General features: G+C 40.0%; 1 protein-coding gene across 1 annotated transcript in view; it reads right to left on the bottom strand.

The window, feature by feature from the left end:
- LOC115794867 (neural-cadherin) overlaps positions 1–26748 on the bottom strand; it is a 153735-nt gene that overhangs the window by 28500 nt on the left and 98487 nt on the right. Inside the window, exons 13-20 of the mRNA XM_030750544.1 lie at positions 24097–24346; positions 21655–21782; positions 21384–21570; positions 21062–21205; positions 8526–8809; positions 4064–4693; positions 2970–3966; positions 739–832 (exon numbers count right to left, since the gene is read on the bottom strand). Of these exons, the coding sequence (XP_030606404.1) occupies positions 739–832; positions 2970–3966; positions 4064–4693; positions 8526–8809; positions 21062–21205; positions 21384–21570; positions 21655–21782; positions 24097–24346 (2714 nt within the window). The remainder of the gene's footprint in view (positions 1–738; positions 833–2969; positions 3967–4063; positions 4694–8525; positions 8810–21061; positions 21206–21383; positions 21571–21654; positions 21783–24096; positions 24347–26748) is intronic.

Genomic DNA, 26748 nt, shown 5'->3' on the forward strand with positions numbered 1-26748 from the left:
TACACCCACTATTCTCTGTGATTTAAGCCTTTTTCAAAGATGATCTCTAGACAAAGTGCAGAGAATCAAGTCAGGACATTGTCTGAATTTGAACTTCCTCACATTTAGAGCACTAAAGGAGATCATATCAGAGTTGTTTTCACTACTAGAAATTCTCAGCTTGGTTTAGGCAAGGGGCACAATGGGCATGAGGATGACCACATGAAGACTACCTGCTTACTCTGAATTTAATGGATAGTTACCTGCAAAGATGGTTGCAGTCAAACACATGGACTGTGTGATGGGGAGGTGAAGGGTTAAAAGCGGTTTAGTGTTGGATCTGACTGCTTGGGGGATTTGCAGTCCACATATGTCTCAGTCGGCAAAGCGCTAGAAACATTCAGGGTTGCAGTGCATGTGTGAAAATGCTTTTTCACATTTCCTCTAACTCTTTTATGTTTTATCTCATGTTTGTGATATTATTTTAAAAAAATCTTTCTCTACACCTTTACCTTTATCATATGTAAGACTTAATGTGCCCTTGTGCTCTATCTTTTATCTCTCTTTCTGTTGCATTGCTACCCTCCTTTCTAGCATTCCTTGTGGCCGTGTGCTGCTTCAAACCTCTTCTTCACCTTGCTTTATTTATAGTACGTGTCTAACTATAATTTATCCACCTCTGCTTTTATATCCATCACTTTCTTTTTTCAAGTCACCTTTCAGTCATCTCAGGATTTTCAGCTGATGAGATCAAAGTACCTGGTTGGTTTGCCTTGAAAACGGTACACTTTCTCACTCCAGTCATCAAGGTCAGGGGATTGAACTTGTCCGAGCACTGTCGTCGGGAGAATACCTGTCAGGAGGTGGAAAGTAAAAGACACAAAAAAGTCCAAAAATGTATTAGCTTTGAGAAGAATTAGTTTTGAGTACAAGGAATCCCTGTGGTACAACCCAAATATTCAGAGTGAAGGGAAGGAAGTTGAGGCTTCTTTAAGGAGATAAGGTGACAGGCGACGCCTCATTGGCACACATGGTCACGGTTTGACGGCACAGCAGTAATATGTGCACAAATTAGAATCGCTCACACAGTGTTTCCTCCTCTTCCAAAAAAAGCTGAACACAGAGCTGTAATCTCTTTAGCCGTGAAATCAGCTGCCTTTTAAAAATGCCTCCTGTTTAGGTGCTCGTCAAACCCGGGACTTAAGCTGATGTTAATTGTTTGCTTCATGGCATGTTGTTAAGGTACGTGATGGATTCGTATTAGCAGGTTAATGTACTTTCATGTGGAAAGGCCCGGAGAGGGACTCCACTAAAAATACATTACAGAAAACCTTGGTTTTTCCAGCAAATTACAGAAGGCCGACAGATGGTATGAAACGCTAAATAAGTGATGTGGGCTGGAGCAGGAGGCTGTGAGCAGTCGACTGTGACAAGTACAGTTTTAACAACATGAGCAGAGAGCGCTCAGAAGGTGGTGGGAGGGCAACCCGTTCTCACTCCCAACATGTTACATACTGATGCTTGGTCAGGACCTGTAGGTGTCACATGTTGGGTACTGGGTACCTCTTTAGTGTCTGATAGACTTCAAAAATTTCCTAAAGGTCAGAAATAGTCAGTCAATAATTAAAAGTGCTCTGCTGTTGGAGGATGCATCAATGTGATGACCAAAAAAATGGAGAACCTTGCTGCAAATTGGACAAGTTGCCTTGTTATGTGTGGTTAATGTTGTGAAAGATGTCAAACATTATCTGTTCCTAAACCTAACCAAACAGTGAAAGAAAACAAAAAGTCAAAAACAAAAGTTTAAAAAAGGCATCTCAGATGGTTGTAGTTCTGTGATTATGGCTTCCGCCGTTCCACCTGCCTCCTCATTTTTTTCTTCTCATCTGGCAAAATGGTATTGGATCATTACCCTAAACACTGGTAAATGATGCTAGAGGGATACTCACTACATTAAACACTTCATGTTATGAGATGAAAATTTTTGTGTTAGGGAGGGACATTAGAAGACCTTAAAAGTCAGCGAAGCCTCCCTGTGATTAGAAAGAAACCACCTTCAATCCCTCAGTCTGAACAGGGAACTTTAAACTGAGACAGTCAACATCTAGTGTAGGGGTATATTCAAGCAAGGGAGCCTATAAACACCTTTTCCAATGGAGTATAAAATACTAGACTGAATGGCTAGGCTATCGGGTATTAAATAAAAATAACCATATTACCAAGTAGGAATAAAAAGTAATAGTAAATGGACTGGTTCTTATATAGTACTTTTCTACTCTACACGAGTACTCAAAGCACTTTATACACTCAATCTAAAATTGCCCAAGGATACTTCACCATGCAGACTGGAGCAGCCAGGGATCAAACCACCAACCTTTCGATTAGTAGATGACCTGCACTAACCCCCTGAGCCACAGCCACCCCAGTAGCTGATAACGTAGCAGAAAACAATCCCAAATCAAAGTAACTCCTAAATTTTGTATCTGCAAACAGCACACATTTGTTTAAACAGTATATTTTCATCTGTTTTCAGTTTTCAGTGGTGTGCAGCTACTTTACTTTTAGTTTGCACTGGTTCACTAAATTAGAGAAAAGCTTGGGGCCAGTTTTGCAAAAGTGATTTGCAGGTACTGTTCACATCAAAAATGTTAGCAGCATTATGTTTCACAAATCATTGCAGCTCACAAATTACAGATAAATTTACAGACCCTACAGGGCTATTGCTTGCTTACTGTTTTCACAAATGAAACACATTTTCATAAACCTCAGCAAACTCCAAGAGCTTTGATAATGGACATTTGGAAACAAACAAAAAAAAATATTTAAGAGGCTAGAAAAACTTTTCTGTGGTGAAAATTTTAACTAATATCGGATTAACACTGGAGAAAAATGCAATTATATCACAAAATGCATAGGTTTTCATCGAACCAGTCTAATCTTTTGAAGTCCTCCTTAATTAAATTAGATATAAATAAACAAAAAAAACATACCTTCATAACTGTAGACAATAAAGCTGGTGTGTCCAGGTGAGTGGGGATGATCATTCCTGTCGCCGATGACAACTGTCAGCGTGCTAGTGGAGGTCATTGGAGGAGAACCACTGTCAATCATAAGAATTGGGAGGCGGTACTCCTTCTGCCTCTCACGATCAAAAACACGGAGGGCGGTGATGGCTGCGCTGCCATTCCGAAAATCAGTCAAGTTAAAATTGGTTGCATCTGAGGTAAGCATGAGAAGCCGTATGGAAAAGGGCCCGCCGTTGGTGGAGGTGTCACGATCTGTGGCGTGAAGGAGAAGGGAGGTTTCATTCATTCTTACTGCCTGGGGTGCAGCTGTGTTCTCCCAAACAACAGGCTTGTAGGGGACCTCAAACTCTGGCCCATTGTCGTTAACATCAAGTACAGTCACCACAACGATGGCAGTGCCAGTCAGGGGGGGACTCCCTGCATCTGTGGCCAGGACCATGATCCTATGCTGAGAGATTTTCTCCCTGTCCAAAGAATCAGCCACTACCACCCAACCAGACTGGTCCACCAGGAATTGACTGTAAGGGTCTGACTCTTTGGATATGCTATAAGAAAAATGTCCATTTTGGCCAGAATCTAGATCAGAAGCTGTCACTTGAGCAACAATCGTCCCCACTGGCACATCTTCAGACATAGCTGGTGACTCATAGAACTGTGGAAAGAAGATGGGAGCGTGATCATTGGAGTCTTCCACCTGAATGAAACAATAGGCCAAGCTGAAGAAATCAGCATCTTCGGCCTTTAGGGTCAGATTGAAAGTCCTTTCATTGGGCTTCTCAAAGTCAACCTTCTTCTTAAGTTTTATCACACCGCGTCGATTCACTTTGTCTGTTTCCACAAAGAATTTTCTGTCTTCATCACCACCTGCGATGCTGAAGGTTACTACAGCATTTTCACCCTCATCTCCATCTGTGGCAGAAACTACAAGAACCTCACTGTTCACTTTGAGGTCTTCCGTCACCTGATCAACAGATAGAAGTCAATGAATTATTTGCTTACTTACATCATTAATGTTTGAAAAAAGTTAATGTTTGAAAAAAGAGGAGAGGTTGACTCACCTGAGTGTTGTAGACCCTCTGAGTAAAGATAGGTGGGTGGTCATTGACATCTGAAACCATAATGGTGGCTGTCCCTGTCCCTGCCAAACCTCCTCCATCACGGGCCTCCACCACCACCAGATAGCGGTCCTCCATCTCCCTGTCCAGAGAGCGTAGGACTGTGTAGATTGTCCCTGTAGTGGCATTGATGGAGAACAGATTGAGGTTGATCTCGTTGCGAATATTCTGGATGATGCTGTACGTGAGCAAGGCATTCCGGCCCTCATTGGGGTCATCCAGGTCCATGGCACGCATCTCCATGACGGATGTGTCAGCGGGTGAATTTTCAGGCACTTGACCAACAAAACAACCATCTACTTCCAGTGCTGGGCAGGGGAAGAAGGGAGCATTGTCATTGATGTCCCTGACTTCTAATAGTACGTCAGCGAATCCTGTAAGACCTGCCCCTCCCTCATCTGTGGCAAGGACAAGGAATCTCCAGGCAGGGCGCTCCTCACGGTCCAGTCGACGTTGAGCATAGATTCTTCCAGTGTGTTCATCAATGGTAAACTCGCCACCAGCACCCTGGCCATGGAGGGAGTAGCGAAGTGCATTCTGGTCAGCTTCCTGATCCGGATCTGTGGCTGACACCTGCAAAAATTACACAGCAATGAAGTGATAAAATAAAAGCTGAAAATCTCAAAACAGTGTTTCTAGTTCAGACTAAAAATGGAAGACCAGGCTAACTGTTTACTTTACAATGTTATTGGAAATTTCTAGAAGCTATACAATACTGTGCAAAAGTCTTAGGCTACCCCTCATTTCTTCAAAGGAGCCAGGCTTTCTTGAGGAATAGTTCTCCAGGCTTTCTGAAGGTATTTCAAAGTTTTTCTTTGGAAATTGGTCGCTTTTTCACCCATTTTCAATCCCATCCTTGTACCTGATCATTTTTGGATTAATTTTTTTAAGCCTGTTAAAACTGACCTATAAATTGTTCAAGCTTAAAAAAGTAATCTAACTCAACAGATAACTTAGCAAAGAACCAATTTTAAATTGTATCTTTATGCACTTGGTTAATAGCAGCCTGTCTCAAAATCACATAATTTGTTGCAATTCTATAGTTAAAGCTATGAAAAATGCCAAGATGCCAGGTACACCAAATACAGAAAAATTGAACTGAAAATCAGAGGTAACAGTTCTTCTGATGATTAATCCGAATGAGAACTTTTTGGTTTAAAACATCATCAATATGTATGAGGAGACTGTGTACAACAGTGAGTGGTGAAGGGATCTTATCAAAATTGATTGAATTTTAAATGCAGAAAAGCACCTTCAGATTTTGATCTATGCAGTGTCTTCTATAAAGTGTCTGACTGGCAATGCTTCATTTTCAGCATGATGGAAAAACACACCGTGGAACACCAATCAGTCAATGGACTGGCCTCCCCAGAGCCCAGACCTCAACATTATTAGTGAAGCAGTGTGGGATCAACAAAAGGCAGCCAACATCCAAAGAAGATATTTGGATGTCCTTCAAGAAGCCTGGAGAACTGTTCCTGGAGACTACTTAAAAAAATTACAAGAAAGCTGAGTTCAAGAAAAAAGGTGGTCATACCAAATATTGACTTTCAAGCTTGTTACAGTTGTACAAACTCTACTTTTGCCTTGTAGATGGTGTGTTCATTTATGTTTTCATATTTCAATAAATCTCTGCACCCATTTCTCATTTTCCTAGCAAAATATAAAAAAATGAGGCATGTGCCTAAAGTCTTCTGAGTTCTTCAAGGATGCGTATTCACGTTTTGTTAAATAGTGTTAAGTGATAATAACAACACAAAAAAATCTCTATTCTCATTGTCAATCATATGCATTGTTAAATCTTCACTAAACTTTCCTATTTACTAGGATAAACACATAAATTATTATGCATGCGTATTTTTTGACAGGTGCTGTGGCATTATTATTCACTGCTATTATTTACCCTAAAAAACAGTTTTAAAAATTGATGTTTCATACAATCTTTGACAAACTGTTTCTGCGCCAGACGGCAAAATTTATGTCACACAGATTCTTCCGGACATACAGATGCATGAAGTGTATTCTGGGCTTTAAGCCAGATGCTACATTTTATAACATCAGGTCTTTATTCAAATATTTGAAGTGCTTTTGTGTATGAAATGCTGAGTAGTCTCCATTTTTAAATTGGAAAAGTGGAAAAAAACACTTAAAAAACATGTTCAAATTTACAGCACAGAACTCTTTGGAAATCGATTAATCAATGTTTCAGTGATGATGAAAATAATTTTACATCTGAAACCAACAAATATATGAAAAACAATCATCAAATAACACAAACTTAACGTCCTCTTTGGTTCATTACAGGAGGACTGCAGCAAAAGTTAATCGTGAGCTGTCACATTTGTTGTCACAAGTTGGTTCAATAACATTTTTCTTCTTTAAAGAACCTATTGCTTGTTGTTCTTTTATACATCAGGCAGTTTCCTAATAAAAAAGCTGAACTGCTTTTTCATTATGTACAAATGTCAAGCCCAACAAATAGGACATGAGGCAGGGAGCTGATTGCAGCAGCTGCCCCTGCACAGGGGGACTCGGCAACACAGGAATAAACATTTCTCTGTTGCTTTGTCCTGTTTGCTTAATTAACCAGCCTTCCTACTATCGCTCTGAATGAGGGGACAAGAGCAGCAAAAACAAGACGAGCTCTCACATCTGTCAAGGAGACACACAATGCAATTAAAAGTTAATAGACACAGACAAAAGCAAGAAAAAGTACACTTTTACCCTTCCATTTCCTCTTTTCTCACCAGAGGGTTTGTTTACAGAAGGCTTTGAAGTCACCCCCCCGCCCCTCTTCCCCAGCCACCTCCCCCATGTGGGTTCTTTGCATTTCTTGACAATGTGATGCAGGTACACAATATTGAAGATGAGCAGCCGTGGCACCGCAGAGCAGAGTGTTGTGCAGGTGAAGTAAAAAAAAAATATTCATTTCAAATTGGATTTTCCCCTCTGTTTGCTATCTGCTGAATTATATTAGAGGGCAAGGGCTGAAAGTGGCAGGCGTTGAGGGAGGCCCCAGTCGCAGTTGTACCAGAAAAAACTATCGAGAGCGTTAGAGAGGAACCAAATACGCATCAAATCAATTCCAGCAGGCGAGGGGAAGCGGGCCCAGGTTGAGGACTCAGTGACACATGCCTCTCTGACAGAGATTACTTCCCTGCCCTCCCAGTCGCGCTTCCACCTTTATAATCTGCTTTAGCTCGGCAGCACATGCATATTACTGTGAATTACCGGTGATAGGTGTGACGGAATGAAAGCCACAGGACGAGAAGGTTGACTGACTTTTCTGAAGCAACTTTTCAAATGGTAGGCGCTTCCTGTCAGGAGGTTTTGGTTGATGAAACACTGGTGCCTCTATCAGCTGACAATGTGTTAACCAATTTCATACATGTGCAATGTGTTAGTATGTGGAAACTAGATCTCTAGTAAATTGTTGCTCCAGGCTAATACACCTCAAAGTGTAACAAACACCACAAGGTTTGTTTGCAGTAAATCTGATACATTTTCACATATTGTTCATATAAACACTATCAGTTTCACAACAAGCTCCTTTATGCTGAAGGTGTGGTTGGGAGGTGATGCTTTTTCAAGTTTATATGTTAAATGGTTCAATCCGGACATCTGATCAGTGCTTAAGGCTAAAGGATATGGCTAACAGTTAAAAAGAATGAAAACATGCCATCAACCCAGCCATTCATGCGTTTTCTGTATCTGGCTATCCATCCTTGCATTGGGTTAAAAAAAGGCTGGCCACTTCAATAGTGGATAACAATACAGATTCAGCTTAGCCTGGCTGTGTTTTCGCTAACTTGCTACACTGGGCTGAGTACTGGTGATCATGGATAATGTTGTTTATGGGAGTTCCCAAACATAAGCCAATCACATTAATCTTGAACTGATCAAAAGTATTTAAAAATAAATATAAACAATAATTCCTGTGGGAGAGTGTAAATATATAATAATAGAAATATCTCATTAATCAGGCTTATTAAAGAAGCCTTAATTAGAAGCAGAGTCAGGTATGGAAAATATCAGGATTTTTATTAACATGTTGCTTTGAAATAGGTAAAAATGTGTCGTATCCAGCAAAACTAGGGAGACAAACACTGCTCAGTGCAGCTGGTGTGACTCTCTTTAGAACTTGTTGCTATGTCTCTTTTGAAAGCTCACATAAAGCATCACTAAAAAAGGAAACATCAAATCCTCAGGGGATATATTTGTTAAAAATGTGTAATATTTGCCACTTATTTTTATATGACTGGATTGCAACTTGAGAATATTGCTTCAGTGGAAAAACACATTATGTTAAATACTTGAATTGGAAACAGTGAAGAAAAGCCAATCCAAAACACCTCAAAAGAGTCCATTAAGTAGCGTTTAATACAACATAAACAGGTTCACTAACCTCCAGGATGAAAACAGGAAGCTGGGTGAGCTCCTCCATCACGGCAGCGTGATACTCGGTCTGGCTAAAAACTGGTGCCTCATCGTTGCGATTTACCACCTGAACCACCACCACCGTCTCGTTCTCCCACTTCCCGTCGGAGGCCACCAGCCGGAGCTCGTAGCGCTGCTCCATCTCATAGTCAAGAGGCTGAGCCACAAAGATGGTGCCCACCTCGGGTTCCACATCGAAAGTGCCCATGGTGTTTCCTGATGTGATCTGGTAGCGCAGCTTGGCATTGGCACCTGGATGGAGACAATCACGCACTGGTCAGTTGATTTGGTTCGGGGCGCTTTTTTTAATCTTGCTGATTTAACAGATCAGACTCTTTAGTTCTGGAGATGAAAGCAAAAGAGGAGGATGATCTTCCTGTCACTTTCAAAAAAGACTGTTTTTTCTTTTTATTAAAATAAGAAGGTTGTAGAATCCAGCACATACGACGAAGAGTTCTATTTGCTACTATGACTCAGATGAATGCAACATTGTTGTGCTGCATTTCTGAATTTGGTAGAGTAGCAGTTTAGCTTTCCAAAGCTAAGTTAGGCCTGGTAACGGGGACAGAAATAAAGACTTTTTCTGACATTTGATCAAATGTTTAGTTATCATAATTATGTATACGTGTATAGATTATCTCAATTTATAAATAACTGATACTAAAATTCCAACACCAATGACCACAGACTCATGTTATGCTAACCATTTTCCTGTGGTGCTAATCTGGTGAAAGCTGTAATGTTCAAAGATCAATCATGATCAAGTGATCATCACTGCGGTAAAAAAATCCCCCTATTTTCTTCTTATCCATAGCCCATTAAGAAAAAGCCATTAACAAAAACTGTGAATCAAAAACTGCGGTAAGACCCAAACTGTGAATTTCGAGAATCGTTATGCCTCTACTCACAAAATTATAATAAATGTGCAGTTTATTACATCCCTTTTAGCTGAATATAACTGAAATAAAACTGAGGCTTTTTAAGAAGCTACAGTACAAGATTTCTGATTGAACTGTTATTGGAGGAACACACACACACACACACACACGTACACACACACACACACACGCACACACACACACACACACACACACACACACACACACACACACACACACACACACGCACGCACACACACACACACGACCCCATGTGGACAGCAGGGAAAAGTATTGAATATTTGATAGGAAACTGGGCATTTCTCTTACCGTTGGGGTTATTAGATAGCTTGCCGTTCTCCTCACCCACGCACACACAGTCATTTTTCCATCACTTCATTAATTTTCTGGAGACCGACACTCACTATGACCTAAACTTAACCTTTCCTCAGCCTTAAACTAAGATGTGCTTTTATTCCAGTGGAAACTTGGATTATTCTGCTGTAACTATAAAAAGGATTTAGATCCACATGAATTGGAATGCACACACTTACTGGGTATTGACACCCTCATATCCTTTAATCTGCCCCGAGGGTCCAATGGAGGGTGTCCAGAATACATCCTGATCAGATGTCTGACCCACCGCTGCAGTTTTACTCAGAGACAGAGTAAGGACTTCAGATATCTGGTGGGAGCTCTGTGTACCCACATACCTAAGGAGGAAACTAATTTCACATATTTGAATATGTGACCTCATCCTATTGGTTGTACACTGACTATTTAGCCTGCAGCTTTTTTTTACTTACTGCAACAGTCTGTTATGATGTGTGGTGTACTGTAGTTATCCTCACTACTAAACAACACCCTGAGAACAGCAGCTCACCTGGGACATCCGCACACTTTCAACTCTGACAGTTGACACCATTACAAACTTTAATTTCTTCATTTCTCATCTTTTGTCTCCTTCCTGCCTTTTTTCTGCTCCTGGAGGACTGGTCACAACAGAAAGTGGCAAACTTCTGAGAACACTGTTCTTTAACTGTATCGAATGTTTTTCTTTGAGAAATTACCTGACAAGCATCACAGACACAAAAGGATTTTCCAAAAGGAAAATAACGAGAGCAAAGTAGAATACCTTTTGTGATGGGGTCACATCAGTCACAACTCCAATGACGTTCCAGATTAAACCTATGGTCTGTTTTTATTTCATTGTGTTTTAAATGCTAGTGAGCAAGCAAACAAAGTTCTTTTAAAAATGTTATAAAAGTATGTATTTAAACTGAAACTCTTGCTATATACTGCATACCCCAACCAAAAAGCTTAAGAAAGTGAAAGCAATATCACGTAATGCAAGTAAGCTCCAAAACAAAAATCTTGTATAGTATATCGAGGGTCAAGTGGATTAATCCTTGCTGCTACTCCAGCTTCCAAATGCTGAATTTTGATGTTATTCTAAGCTGGAAACACACCACTTACTAGTTATTCTGTTCAGCAGAGTGAAATGACCATCAGGTGATGGTAATAATAAAAATGTAGATTTCCATTTTCCTAATAAGTGAATTGTGGCAACTCAAATCTTTGCATTAAATGCTTTTGTGACCAGTGAAGATGAGTTTACATGAACAACAATGTTTAAATCCAACTTAACTCATTAACTCATTTTAACTCACTCCTTCTTCTCTTCTCACATTCACTTTCCTTTTGTTTCCTTTCTTTCCTGCTTTCTCTATGTGCCTCCATCCCTCTAGCCTACCGTTTCTTTCATCTTTGCTATGCAGTCCTATTTTCTTCCTTTGATTTTTTTTCTTGCCACAGTCTTTTCTTCCTTCCTTTACTCTCCTGCATGTATCTTCCTCCCAAATCTTTTATTCTCCTCCTATTTCCGTCCCCATTCTTGTTGTCAGCTTGTTTTGAAAATCTCCTTTCATTCCTCCTTCCCTCCTCTTCTTTAATTTTTTGGTCATTCGCAGTCTTTTGCTTTTCTTCCCTTCCTTGTCATTCTATGTTTTCCTTTCCATTTTCTTTCCTCTGTTGGCCTTCGCCCTTCTTTCCTTATGAACTGAAGACATGCCGGCACATACACACTCATGCATGGTAAACATGGCAAACACATATACACACACAGATGTATGTTCAGAGCCCAGAGGCAGGTCTGTCTTGGTCCAGCTAGCTCTGTGTTTACTGGCACCAAGGAGACTTTAGGAGACAAACACCATCTGTGGAGACATGGAGGACCTTCATTACGACACTGAAGAGTGTGTGTGTGTGTGTGTGAGGAAAAGCTTAAGTGCACTGGTCCGTCACAGCCTCAAAGCACGATCTGTTGTGACACTCGGTGAGCGAGTTAGTGTGTGTGTAAATGTGAGTGTGTATAAATGTGTGTAAGGGGAGTAGCTCCAGCGGTTTATGCCTCCGGCAGCCTCCCTAATGATCAGTCTGGCCATATGGTGTTGCCCTCTTAACACATACACACATACACATACGAACACACACACATGCAAACGCTAGGGGATAGGGCTGATTTAATTCACAGCCTAGCAGGAGGCCCAAAATTGAGATTAAGGTCAGATCTCTGCTCCTTGTGAGGTGGACCGGAGGGGAAAGTCGTCCCTGAGCAGTGACTGCAGGTTGACACTCTGAAGGACTAAACTCATATTTGGAGGAAGTTTCATTTCGTTTTACAACCGCATTAGAAAATATCACATGTTGTGGCCTCAGATGCCTGCAAGAGATATTGTGGGTATTTGAAATTCAGCTGGCTGCAGTAGCACTGCCATATATCTATTCCAAAGTGTCAGGAAACATTAAGCCTGATATGTTATAGGTGGTAGATTTTTGAAGTTATTTTTCCCCTATAAAATAACAAATTCTAACTCCTTTAAACACCGGATCAAACAGCTGAAAGCTAAATTGACAGTGCAAATATTTATTATTAAGGGAAGGCTGCTATATGACTATTGGAGGGTCCCAAACAGAGACACAGACATAGCTTCCGGGTCAGGAAAATGAAGTTGAGGTTGCAAAAAGACTTCCAGTCCAGTAGCAATTTTTATTTTAAATTTTTATGGGAAAACGGCTTTCTGTCTTGACCTACATAAACACTTTTATGAGTTTATGGGACTAGTCACTCATTTTGGGTCATAGTGAATAAAAAAATTATATTTTTTCTATAAAGTCTATTTTGGAAACCTTGGTCATGCCACATTTCAAAATTGAGGATTATTGGTGATATGAAACCACAAACTTACTGGCTAGCTGTCAATCACAAGTAATTAGTCAATCATGTGGTTTCACAGTTAGACCGTCGCTTCTCACATGATTTTTGTTTTGCAACCTAGATGGCAATGGCAAAAACGCAAATTTTGAGGCTTCAAAACAGGACTAGCCATGTGTTCGGCTCACAAATATTGGAATACCTTTCATTTCATAAAATGTAAACATGGGATTATGGGATTAGCCTGGAGAATATTCACTGAGAAAGAGTCACTGAACACTGTTTAATTATAGGTTGCTTGTGTGAACATGTGAATGAGGCATGTTGTATAAACTGTGTTGAGTGCTTAAGTTCAGCAGAAAAGTGCTATATAAGAACCAGTCCGTTTACCATGTATGAAAAACCCATTCAACATTAACTTTTATTCTCTGGGCTTTAAACTCATTGTCCGCCATCTCCCTGCTGAGCCAAGGTTAGGAAGCCAATATGGTTTCCTGTTGAGGAAGGGTGATACTAACTTACCACCTCAGGGGATTCAGAGCCTACATTAAAGGCAGCAAGCAGATACATTGTAGAAGAATAAGGAGGGCTTAAACACTGCCATGATTAAAGGTTTGTTGCGGCAAGAGAAGTGTGGAATCTGAATGCAGCAGCAGACTCAACTTAGCAAGCAGGCTAAGCTTCATTTAGCAGAATTGTTACACATTCTGATTGGCTTGACTTTGGACTGTAAATCAGCAACCTTTGTCTCCCAGATCCATGCATGCCTAACCATCATAATCACCGCAACAACATCACCTCCATTCAGTACAATGTAAAATTACATGACCAGTCATTCACATTTACACATACTTCATTAGTGCAACTTCACTGCAGTACTAGGTGTTTGTGCATGTGTACTAAACCCAGGGGCGACACGAGACTGAAACGCCAAACTCAGCAGAATTTTTAAAAAGCCTCTTGATCTCATTACCAGACGATCTTAGTTTGGCATTTTTTTTCACTAGGAGGGCCAAATTCACCCAGAAAACATGGCAGGTGACAAAAGCTGCTGCGCCTAATCAGCTTTATGTTGGGGAGGGGGTTAAAGAGTGGTAATCTAAACCTCCTCTTCCCCCCCGTCACCTTAAATCTGCCTTTGATTATATTCCAACAAACACCCATTCAAGCTGAAACAAATGCAGGAATTATTTAGCAAAGGAAAGAACTGTGTGAGTGTGTGTCTGTGCTTTTGTATGTGTATGTGTGTATACTTGCTTACTCCCTGGTAATTGTGTTTGCGTGACCTACAGTTTATGTCTGGACTGAAGGTCACTGGCGCTTCAACACCCGTCAGCTTCAACAACAAACTGTGGTCATAATGTACAACTCACACACACCCGCACAGCTGCAGCCAAGGTGACGGCTGCTTTTGCTGCAGTTTAGAGGATAAAACCTTCAGGTCTGTTTACAGCTCATCAAACTTCAGATTGGAGCTTTCAGGAGTTAGATTCTTTTCACCTTCAGTTACCATCACCCACACACACTTTTTAATCTGCCTAACGTGTACACACATGCTGCACACATGCATGTAAACAAATCATCTAGTCTCAAGATAACATGGTGGCTAAAACACAAAATGCATCACTGGTAAATCAGCCTGAAATGTGCAGAGCTTACAATAAGGTGACAATGAAAATGAGTACTGAGTTGCCATTTTGGAAACATGGACATGTTCACAGTAGAAGAAGGTACAGGAATGAGAGAGCAACCATTATGCACAATTTTGTATCAGGCAGCAGTGTGGACTGCAAATTAGTGCACATTAGTCACAGCATATTATTTTCCAACAAAAATAAATCAACAGTTTGGTGACAAATGAACAACAGATTTGTTACTTTGCCAGCTGCCATTTTTCAAAGGACCACTGACTGATAATTTGAACAGACCTGAAACGAAAGGTTTTGGACAGCGAGTACAAAATTGCAAAACTGGAATCAGATGAACAAAAAAAAATGTCAGAGTGTGGCAGGCCGTATGAAAATTTAATTGTTCATGAATAAATTTTTTGTATTTCACAGTAATGACTTTAGATTAGGGCTTTGAGTTCTTTGCTGTTTTTCTGTGAACATACGTGATTATTTAATCACAAACAAGCCTAATTCTTGTTTTCCAGATTTTCCATGAAATTAAAAATGAAGCACATTAAAAATATTGCAACATAACACTTTTAAAGATAACTTCGACAGCTGGTGGGAGGTAATGTTTATAGACCAATGTACTGCATTTTGCTACTGTCTCAGTAGGGGCAAAGCAATGAGAGATACTAACAGTATTCCTCGTGTTTCAGGAAACACTGGAACAAATGCCTGCGTGTCTTCTAATTACTGTAATTACTGAATTGTAACCATTGGAATTTGGTGTAACCACTGAACTGCAATGGTTACATTTCAAAACACTGAGATATCACATAAAAAAAAAAGCAAATAGCAAAACAGCAACAACAGAGCAAAGATCAAAGACAGTCTAATTAAGGTTTAATTATATCACAGCCAAATATGACTAGAACTTAACAGCTGGTTAGACTAGTTAGAGGAGTGGTTCCATGTAAGGTTGTAAAAAAAAAGATGCGCTTATTGTGGATATGTGATAAATATTTACAAACATCCCACCCTGATCTCACTCTTTTACACTCACAGCGCTGATTCAGCAAGGATCAGATCTGGGGGGTTAAGTTAATCTCACCCTCACCAACCTGCCCGTTAGGAAGGTTTAAGGGATATTTGAGCCAATGTGGCTGGTTTTCTTTATCTGAGCCTTTAGACCCCCAAGTGGAATGGGGTCGAAGGGGGTTGTGTTAATTACTACGGGAAGTCTCTAGCGAGACAAAAAAGTGGGGATAAAGCATCAGCAAGAAAAAAAGGTTTAAGATTTGTACAGCAGTTTGCTATCTTAGCATCTCTTAATCCCGTGTTCAGCGTCTTTCAGAACCTCACGGGATCAGTCTGAGGAGGGAATAAATACTAAATCTAGACATTTCCAGCAATAAGGCCACATTAGAAAAACAAAGAAAAAATAAAAAAAAATAAAAGCAAAGCAGATTTTCAGACACAAGCCTCAAAATATGGAGTGCTCCCAAAAATGAAAATTTTGAGGGTTTATGAAGTCTGCTAAAATGAAAACAAGCAGTAAATTAATCAACAAATCAAGGGACAGAAAATTAACTGAATAATGTTTTAACTATTTTCCATCCATCCATCCACCTTCTTATGCTTATCCACTTCAGAGCCGTGGGAGAGGCTGCAGTCTATCCCAGCTGCAATAGGGCAATGTTGGGAGTGCTTCCAGTCTGCTGCAGCAAAAAACTTTTGATTTTCATACTAAATATTTTTTAGTCATTAGCCTTATAATACTGTAACTTTTTGACTTCATCCAGATGTATCTTTGATTTCATTATATTGTGACAGTTCTAAGCTAAATGATAGCAAGTTTGCTAACAGACTGCTTTAACAGGCTTATTTGTGCTTTTTGTTCAATAACAAATGGAGTTTAATGGTGACTAATTAAAGTAAATATGATAATAGACATGTAGCACCTCATCTCTCTACACATTATCTAAAACCTGGTATCCCAGTGTTGACCAAACTAGGTAGGGGTGTTGGGTTTGACGTAAAGTGAACCCCACAAAGGGTCACTTGTCTACAGTGATCTGATATCAAGCTAACATTAAGCAGTTTAAATCACACACTGTTTTAAGAAAGTAATAAGTAATAAAATCAGTCTTTTAAAGCAAATTGTGACACAAATAAACCCAAACAAATCAGATGTACTCAAAACATGAGTCATACCCTTTGAAATCAGATTACATCAACAGAGGTCCCTCTGTCAGGACCTCTGTAAATACTGTGCTGCGCAATTTATGACTTCACAAACCAGCGTGCGACATTACAGCAGCGATGTCCATCTTTTGTGCTTTCTGTGCTCGTCAGACTTCTATTACCCAACAAAGTTTTCGGCAGGCTTTTGTACAGGAAACTGTAGTAATAAAAGAAGCTGATTTTGAGATGCTGAAGTTGATAGATTTCTAATTTTGTTTTCTCCTCCACATAATTTTGACCAACCTGCCTACCTGTCAGGCTGCTGAGAATTTTTGCTGAAGATCTCAACAGTCTGTGAGTATAACAATTAGTAGTTCAATAAATAATGGACAAAACCACAGAAATGAGAACCAAAACTTTGAACAATGGATGTGCATTCTGTAAATATGACACAACTGCTGGCATTTCTGCTGTCATTCTGGCTTTATGAGTCATGCAATGTGATATTTATAAACTCTCAATTACACATTTACTCTGCTGCTACCAGCCAACACGCAAAAAGTGAAGGAAAGACTTGGACTGAAATTCATCCAGATATTCTTTTAAGCACTATAGCTTGTTAGCGATGCCTTCAGTAAGTTTGGTCGAGAGCCGAGGTGTTCCTTATTTCTATTTTTAACAAATTCAGTAAATGGCTCAATTCGAAAGTCAGATGAAACTGTGGGAAAAAGTATGGAAAAAGGAGACAACGGGAGACAAGTGACTGTAAGTCTGGGGATCTCCTCAAGGAATAACAGTGAATGTAGAAGATGAATAAGAGGCAGACTGTGTCACACTGTATGAAAGGATATTGCAGTCAACAAGGAAAAAAAAGGTTAAAGATTAAAAAAGAAAAATAAATAATAAGGCATCACTCTTCTTTCCGTCACTCATGCTCTGAGTATAGAAAACCTCAGAGGCGTTGAGCTGACGCCAACAGCCGTCATTAAGAGAGAGCGAGAGACTAGAAGAGAGAGAGGCTTGTTTTTTTGTTGTTTTCTGATATTTTTTTCTTTTTTTGCCTCCTGGTGCTTATTGGTTTAGAGCGGAGGAGGAAGAGGAATGAGGGACAAACACAAACAAAGAGACAAACATCAAAACCGCCGACCTCAAGGGAGCAGCGGCACCCGCTAACGAGCTGTGACAGCAAGAGAAGAAGAGAGAAGGAGATAAAACAGAGGAGAGAAAATAAGGAGAGTGGAGAGGAGAGGAGAACGGGGGCTAATAAATTAAGAAAATTGAAGAGCATGAAAATTTTAAATCACTTTTTAAAACTACTTAAATGTACTACTGTTAGCACAAATGGATCTGCCTCACTCAGTGAAAGCAACACACAAAAATAAGCAACTACACCCCCCCCCCCCCCCCCAAAAAAAAAAAACAAGCAAACAAAAAGGAAAAAGGATAACTTGAACTTTCCATATTACCTTTATGTCAAACATGGATGGAGGCATTGTGATGTTAGGTAATTAGATAATTACCCAGTAATGACACATAGCTTAAGGTAATTTCACTCAAGGGCGTAGGAATGAGTTTACTATTGTGTGTGTGTGTGTGTGTGTGTGGGGGGGGGGGGGCACATATCAAAAACCTCACAGATCTGTAAATACTCTGAGCAAAGCATAAAAAAATGCTACTTGATCTTTTACTTTCTTCTTTTTCAAATGTTTCTTGGAAAAATAGTGTTGTGTACACCTATATTATTGCATGTATAATTTACATATCTATATGTTTTATAATTGTAAGACAGGTGTTGCCCTTGTGTTGTGTGACTGTTACTCACACTGATGTTACTCTTTTTAAAAAAAAACAAAGTGAGTCCTGCTGCTGTTCCAGCCTTTTCGTTGGTGGTGGCATTGTGCTGAAATTAGAGAACAAAACATTGTGGCTAGTGTAGCTAACTTCTAGACAAAGTTAGCAGTTAAATATTGGACGAGTGACCATCCCAGGATTAAGATGACTGAAAAAGATTTGGTTTCTATATATGAAAGTAAACTGACAACAAGACGTTATAAACAAGCCATATTCATTCATAAACAAGCCAACATTCCCAACAGACCGTTTTTTACCTCATTCAAAAGAGTTTCTAACTCCTGTCGTTGTCTCCCACCTCCCAAACACTCAGAGCGCAGTGACATGACGCTATTTTGCACCTTCACAATAAAAGCACGCGAGTTAAAGATTTCAAAATCAAGTATTTTTCTTCTCTGCAGTGTAATTTTTGGGTGAGACAAATGCTGGACAAACCCTGTCTCCAATTACTTGGGGGGGGGGGGGGGGCATTACGCCCCAGTTCCCACACCTGTGATTTCACCAACTACCACCCATGTATGTGAGATAGGTAAGCAGCGTTTCCTTAGCTAATATTATCAGTTTCATGGTATTATACTACGAAGTTGAACATATGGGCCTGACTATTGTTAAGCAAAACTTTCCATGCACAACACAATTCAGATTAAAAGAAAGGCAATGATTTGAAACATGTTTATCTCATAGATTTTAATTTATGACATCCATCTTCTGCTTATCGAATTCAGGGTCACAGGGGTGGCTGGAGCCTATCCCAGCTGCCATAGTGCAAGAGGGCAGGGTACACCCTGGACAGGTCACTAGTCTGTTGACAGGCTGACACAGGCCACACTCACACTCTATGGGCAATTTAAAATCATCAATTAACTTAACCCCACTAACTGTGGGAGGAAGCTGGAGTATCCAATAAGAACCCACTCAGACACGGGGAGAACTCTGCACAGAAAGGCCCTAACCAGAGAGTGGATATGAACCCAGTATCTTCTTGCTATGAGGCAGCAGTACTAACCACTGCACCAGCATGTGGAATGTGTTTTTCTGGAACTAAATTTGGGCCCAAACATCTCAAAAACTCTGTGTCTAAACAGATACTCTGGATGGCATTAATGTGGCCTCTAGTACCATTGCGAGGAACCTTAGTTGAGAACATGTCAATATGATAAGGATATGTCCTTCAACACACACATATATAGGAGTTGCATGTATGTATGTATGTATGTATGTTGTAGGGTCTTTACCTTACAATACAAAGCACCCTGAGGTGACTGTTTGTTGTGATTTGGTGCTATATAAATAAAACTGAATTGAATTGAATGTTTGTATGTTCCCTGTCTCCTCCTGGATGAGTGGACCAATCTTGATGAAACTTTGCATAAACATTACAAATCCCAAAATCGTTTGTATTTGTACATTTCACAGTTCAATTGAGCACTGAATGGAATGTTATAATACAGAATGGAATATAATATTATATGAAAATGTACAGTGCCTTGTTGACTTCCAGTATTTCTAATATTTGTCTAAACAATCAAGCCTCCCGCAACCAGAGGAGTCACCCATTCTTGGCAATTAGAAAAAATACAGGTTTAAGTAACTTTTGTTGCTTATATTTTTTAGACTAAATAAATGCACCATCTTTAATATACAGTCTGTGAACTTGACCAGAAACAGGAAACAGTAACAGCACTCCCACAGATCACTTACTGTCTCACATCTAAAGCCCAGTCAGCTGTCTGTAACACCACCTGTTACTCTCAGTTCATCAAAGCAGCTGATTTTCATTCATTTTGTGTATGTGAACCAAATCGTGTGTCCCACTTTCACACCAGCAACAAGAGCTGACTGAGCGATTTTCACATCTGAATGGGGTAGTACATTACACAAAATGGATAATCTCAGCCACCATATAAATCCTGTGTTACAATACTGAACAAGTTTTCATTTTTCATACCAGGTCTCATAACAACAAACTGAATAATTTCACTACTGGGAGTTTGAAACAAGTTGTAACTTGGATGACACCTGGTTTTGAATTTACACCCTTCACTTTTCAACACAGACCAAAAAAGATTTTTTTTTTTTAATTTGCCATGACTGGAGATGTGTTTGCCTGCTCTAATGTAAAATTTTACAATAAGACATGACGACCACCTACTGCAGGGACAGACTGCATCATCATTCTTCTTCTTTTTGACAGAATATTGCAATCCAAAAAAGTATGCAAAACAAATAAAAAAAAAAAGCACTGCAACCAAAACCTGTAACCTTATACAGCAAATTTTGTCTTAAAACAATCAAGACAGGAGAGTCTAAGAAAAATTTTAAAAGTAAGAATGCAGAAAATGAAAGGGTGGATTGAGACAGGAAAAGCAGAAATGGGAGAAGAAGGGGATGTAAATCAAGCAAACAGAGAAAAAGTCAAGAATAGAGAAGAAAGAGTATGAAGAAAAGGTTTGAAAAGGAAACAGAGGTGAATGGGAGAGGCGAGAATGAATAAAAAAATGAACTGAAGCGTAAAACTAAAGCAACATAACAGCCAAAAAAAACAGAAGTGAGAGACAGAGAGCGTGGAGGCAGCAGATCATTCAGTTCATGAGCCTAATTTCTTGTTCAGCACTCGTCTTTGTGACTAACTGCACACTCAGCCTGAGACTTTGATCAGTTTGACTGAAGTTCACAAAGAAACTGACTTCGCTCTGCCTCCACTGATGGCAACTACAACAGCTGCACCCCAGGCAGACAGAAAAGCTGCCAGATTCTGACTCACCTTCATCCTCGTCGTTGGCTGTGACGGTGATGAGGACGAAGCCAACCTCTTTGTCTTCCTCCACGCTCACCTCGTACACTGGCTGGGCAAACGCTGGGGCGTTGTCATTCACGTCTGTGACAAAGATTCTGACGTAGGCTGTGTCTGAGTGAAAGTGGAACAGAGACTTTCCTCAGGAACGTCGTTTCAACTTATCTAAACACAAGATTCTCTGGATTTTAGTTTAAAAAGGTCTACAAAATTATCTCTTTCATAATGATTGGGTTGGATGTCTTTAAAGCCCAGGAAAGTTTTGATGTCTGTGTGTGTGTGTGTGTGTTACCTGTGTTAGGCTGGCCCTGCTGGCCTTGTCGGGCTGACTCTGAGCCATCCTGCGACTGCACCTCTATCAGATATGAAGCTTTCTGCTCACGGTCAAAAGAGGCTCGAGTGAAGATGATCCCGCTGTGAGAGTCGATGCTGAAGAACTGCGAGTCCCCACTTTCATCCCTCAGGATCACATACTGAATCTGAAGAACACAGAGTGAGTAGCTGAAGCAGAAAAAAGAATAGGAAGAAGAATATCATTAATGATCAGTGCAGATGTCTCTCACCATCCCATGCAGACCAGAGTCCAGGTCAGTGGCTGACACCTGAGCCACAGACGTGCCCATCTGCGCTCCTTCGGGAACTGTGGCCTCATAGGTGGACGACAGAAAGAAAGGAACGTTGTCATTCACGTCTGAGGAGGAAAAAAAGAAAAAGAAACAGTAGAGCAGTAAAAAAACAATTTTTGTTGTTGAAGGTTCTGGCAGAAGAACACATACAGTCTGTCATGTCCATGAAAGCTGATTAAAGTGGATTAAAAACTGACAGAGAAAGAAAAGGCTAGAAGGAATGGAAAAGTGAGCACGAAATAAACAAAGACAGAAAGAAAGAAAAGGAAGACAGAAGGCAAAGAGACAGAAATAAGATTGGATTTTTAGAACACCAGTAAAGGAGATTAAAAAGTAAAGATGAATTACAGTGGAATAAAGCAGAAGCAGACAAGATGAAAATAAAAGATTGTGTAGTCTGAAGTCCATCAGGAAGTGAAGATGGACTTTGTCTACCCTCACTAATGAAAACTGAGTTATTAGTGAGGAATTATCCTCCAAACACCCTGAAGAGTCCACAAAGCAGCTTGTCAGCTCACTTTCAAGCTCCGCTAAGCCAATTACAGCGTCCGATGTGGGTTTGTTCAAAGCCAATCAAAGTCAGGAAGTGTTTTCTCCTCTTTCCTTCTCTCCACCCGCCTACAGATGCTGTTTGGGAAGTGAGTCACTGTTAAAGGGAGAAGGCATGGAGCTGACACCACCAGCCGCTAGTGTTTTCTTCTTTTGCTGCCAGAGACGACCAGGGATATGAACCGCGTTTCATTACTCTCTCTTTTCCCAGGCTTGTCACTCATTATACCCAAGTTTCTGCTGCTCATCAATGGCTTCTTTACCTTCAGTAGTCAGAGCTGAATGTTGACTTTCATGTGACTAACTACTACTTATTTTAAAGTCCTTCTAATGGCAATTTTAAACCACTAAAGCTGTTCATCAAAATAACATATTTAGAATTTATTATGAACAGACCTAAGAATATGCAAAAAAGTCAATATCTCGTCTGTGTGACTCATAAGTCACATGCACTTAAGGCTACAAGAACACTGTAAACCCGGATAAGTTGAATCTACTTTAAAAAACCAAGGTAACTCATTGCCTTGAATTTTTAAAGTAATGAAACAGTTTATTTAAATCAGCCTGTTAAGTAAGCACTACTCCATTTCCAGTTGAACTAAATTGCATGTTCTAATTGACCAAACTTATCTTTTATAGTTTATGAAAAAATAAAATGTCTTTTGATCAATCAATTCCTCTATCCTTTTCATGGTTGTGTGGGGGTGGTGGGGGCTGGAGCCTATCCCAGCTGACAAGGCAGTAAGATGCAGGATACACCCCATACAGGTCACCAGCCTGTTGCAGGGCTGACACAGACAACCATTCACACCTGTGGGCAATTTAGAGAGACTAATTAACCTAACCCCAGTAACTGCATGTCTTCAGATTGTGGGAGGAAATCCACACAGACACAGGGAGAACATACAAACTCCACACAGCGAGAGTCCCGGGCTAAGGTGGAATTGAACCCAGACTATCAGATAGCTATTCTAGCTGTGAACCAGCAGTGCTAACCACCACGACACCATGCTGCCCAGTAACACAAATATTTTTTACAGTGTTGAACTGTGTCTGTTTAAATTTGGTAAATAAACATGATAAAACTCAGCCCTGCTGAATGCTGGTACATTAACATTTACAAATAACATTTGTCCATGGAACAATAAAAAACTATACGAGAGAGCGTTGTGAACAAAAACACCAAATGTCTACTATTCCAAACAGCGAGAGGCCCGGGCCAAGCCAGAATTGAACCCAGACCTTCTAGATGGCATTCTACCTGTGAGGTAGCAGTGCTAACCATCATGCCACCATGCAGCTGCGCATTAATCCACTCTGTTTAACTGGTATAAACTAGATTTTTAGCAGGTGCAAAACTTGATGATATTAAGTTGTTTGAACTCAAACATATGATTACAATAAGACAGACCATCAAAAAGTACAGTCTACTCAGCATTAACAAGTAATGTTCACATTCTAGGCAATTTTAAGTAATATGAACTCAATATTTTTAAGTGGAATCAAAATCTGGGTTTACAGTGAAGGGAGACAGCGCTTGGGCACAATGAATTAGAGGAAGTATCAAACACGCTCACACTGAGCTGAAATTAAACAAGTGTATATAGACAACAGGGGCTTTGTACTATGTTATGAAATAGCTGCAAGTTGGCAGGACAGGTTTCATAGGTCGGTTACTTATATATCCCGACGGCCTGAATCCACGGTTGTGACTACAAGTTTAGCAAAAGCAGTTGAAAAGGTTCAACCAGCATACTTTTAACTCTGCTCTACTTCATTTACTTCCAGACTTACTGATCAGTAAAAAAAAAGGCACCCATACAAACTCACCTGTCACATTAACATAGACTGTGGTAAAGGAGGCGAGCGGCACAGCAGCAACATTCTGCACGCGCACTCTGAGCGTGAAGAAGCGTGTTGTCTCATAGTCGAGGTTCTCGGCTACCAGGATGGATGCTGAGCCGTCGGCCCGGTTTGGTTTGATGTAGAACCGCACTGGCATGTTGGTCTCCGGTACCTGACCCTCCTCCAGGTTGTAGGTCACCCGGGGATCACCGAGGGGAGATGTTGCCTTGATTGTCTGGTGACAGAGAGAGAAGAACAAAAGACGCGTGTTTCTGTATCCAAAAATGCAAAATCTTGAACCATCCAGCCTACTCACACATTATGACTGTGTGTGCCTGAGCTTTCTAATGTCACGGTTTCTCCTCATCACTTTGTATGTGTCTCTTTCCCACTGAGAAAGGGGCAGAGTGATTTGAAAAGCAGAAGAAAAACTTGACAGGAAATGACACTGTGAAATATACTGATGTCATGCACGCTGAGGGACAGCAAGTGTGAGGTGGCCATTGAGACTTCACAGACATGGTGGATTATACAGAACTTACCTTTGTAGTCAGGGAGAGACTGAAATTCAGATTTGAAATTCTCTCTTTTTCTCAACACGGAGCAAACATACTTCTCACATGAGAAAAGCCCTTAAAAAATATTTGATGGCACCAAAATCACTAGTAACTTGCTTTTCTACACAGCCATCTTTCCCAGGGTAAATATCTTTTGGTTTCTTATTTTTACTTGTTTTCATCTTCTGTAATGATCAACGTCAAGGGTGCAGGGCTTTTTTTTTTTTTTCAGTGCAAAGGCGCAACGTGGGAGACCACAGGGGCCTCGGGGACATCCTTTGAGGATTATGTGGTGGGTTTGAAAAATGACTGCTTCTCAGTTATTCCAGATATATTTATGAGTTAAACAGTGCTCCTGCTAATGCAAAGTATGCAGTTTGCTTTGATTATTAGAGAGGAAGATTGGTTGAAAATCACAGCTTCCAAGTTGAATTGTGTATCATTTATTAATTGCTTGTAAGTATATTTATGTTATTATTATTTTTTTAATGAGCACCACCAAAAACAAATACTAGTGAGACCAGGTGAACCACTTTCTTCTCAGGTACTTAGAAAATCTCATTCAAATTGCAAATTGCCAATTGTAACTCTACTAATATTTAAAAAAGAAAATGCATCTGTGGGTGGAAAAGTTCCAACTTATTCTCACCCCAGAGCATCAAATAATACTGTTCTGTTAGACGGAGCTGGCATCTCAGAAATATGCACAAGGTGTCCTTTATTAGTGCCCTGCAGCATAATAGGCAGTGAGTCTGCATTTGGAGCTTGGAGGGGTGACAAGTTTGTCATCCAGGAGACTGGGGTAAGTATAATTTTTTCTTTTTTTTACTTGATTGTATTTTCTCTTGCTTTTTACTATAGTTTTTTACTCACTGGTTAAGTTTAGGCACTAAAAACTACTTTTAGTTTGGGTTCAGAAAAGGATTGCACCTTCACAAAATTAATCCTGCAGTCTGCAAGAAATACTTTTACTCAGTTGGTTTAACTCTGTAACAAGTGTCAACGTGTTTCATGATTGCCATAAACGCAGTGCATCCCGACACTGATGCCAAAAGATACCTTTGGTGTTTCTGTGTGGCTTTTTCATAAACAGCAGTATTTGATGCTCTCAAGATGAGCACGTGATTGGTCAGACCTGTCTGTACAAACAGCAGTATATGGAGGACAAAATACTGTGGAAGTTGTTAGACATTTATGTTTGAGGTTTAAGGAGAACCAAACTCTGATGATTTTAGTACTCAAACAGCAGTTTTTATGTTCAGAAATCAGTGTTCAGTTTCTGATACAAGTCCTGTAGTATGGGGAAAAATATACAAATGCAAGATATATAAAATAATACTGCAAGATGGGAGATTGCAGAAGAAGAATGCAGGCTTGCTCAGATCTGATGTCATGCCTTTGGGTCTTAAAAATCTAGTTTGAAAATTTTAAAATGCTAAAAAATATGTGTATTTTTTAAACTACTATTAATATTAACTAGCACTGCAGTTTATGTAAAATTTAGCATTGTTATATGTAGTCTGGTATTTTGACTCCTTTGTACAAGTGCATCTTTTCAAAAGCAAGTGGAGTTGGTGGGTTTTGACTAGAACAGGAATAGAAATCATCACTCAGACAGATTACACGCAGTGCAGACAGAATAAAAGATATCCCATACACAGACACTGAAGGACTCATTTCCTCAAACCTCTGTTTACTCCTTTAAGGCTTCAAGTTTATAGAGACAGACTTATCTCCATTTCTGAGGCAGTTACTCCCACATTGCGTTATAATCCGTCAAAGCCAGAAGCCAAAAAAGGCTCTTTACTGGTTCATGATGACATCATGCTATCACACAGCTGCTCATGTCGACAACGAGGTCGTACATCTTTATAACAGCTCCAACGGCTTTCCAGATCTTTAAACTATAACACTCACCAGAAAAATGACACCCTAGAATACACAACTACATTTCAAAGAAAGCGACATTTTAACGGCCAGAGCTGTGTTTCAGTCCTTCTATGGAAACGAAGCACTCGTGGTGAAAACGTTCCAAAAATTCCCAAAAAGGATTCGGTTTCTGCTTTGTTGATATTTTTCC

This window comes from Archocentrus centrarchus, chromosome 16, assembly GCF_007364275.1.
Source record: "Archocentrus centrarchus isolate MPI-CPG fArcCen1 chromosome 16, fArcCen1, whole genome shotgun sequence".
In the NCBI taxonomy this organism is placed as follows: Eukaryota; Metazoa; Chordata; class Actinopteri; order Cichliformes; family Cichlidae; genus Archocentrus; species Archocentrus centrarchus.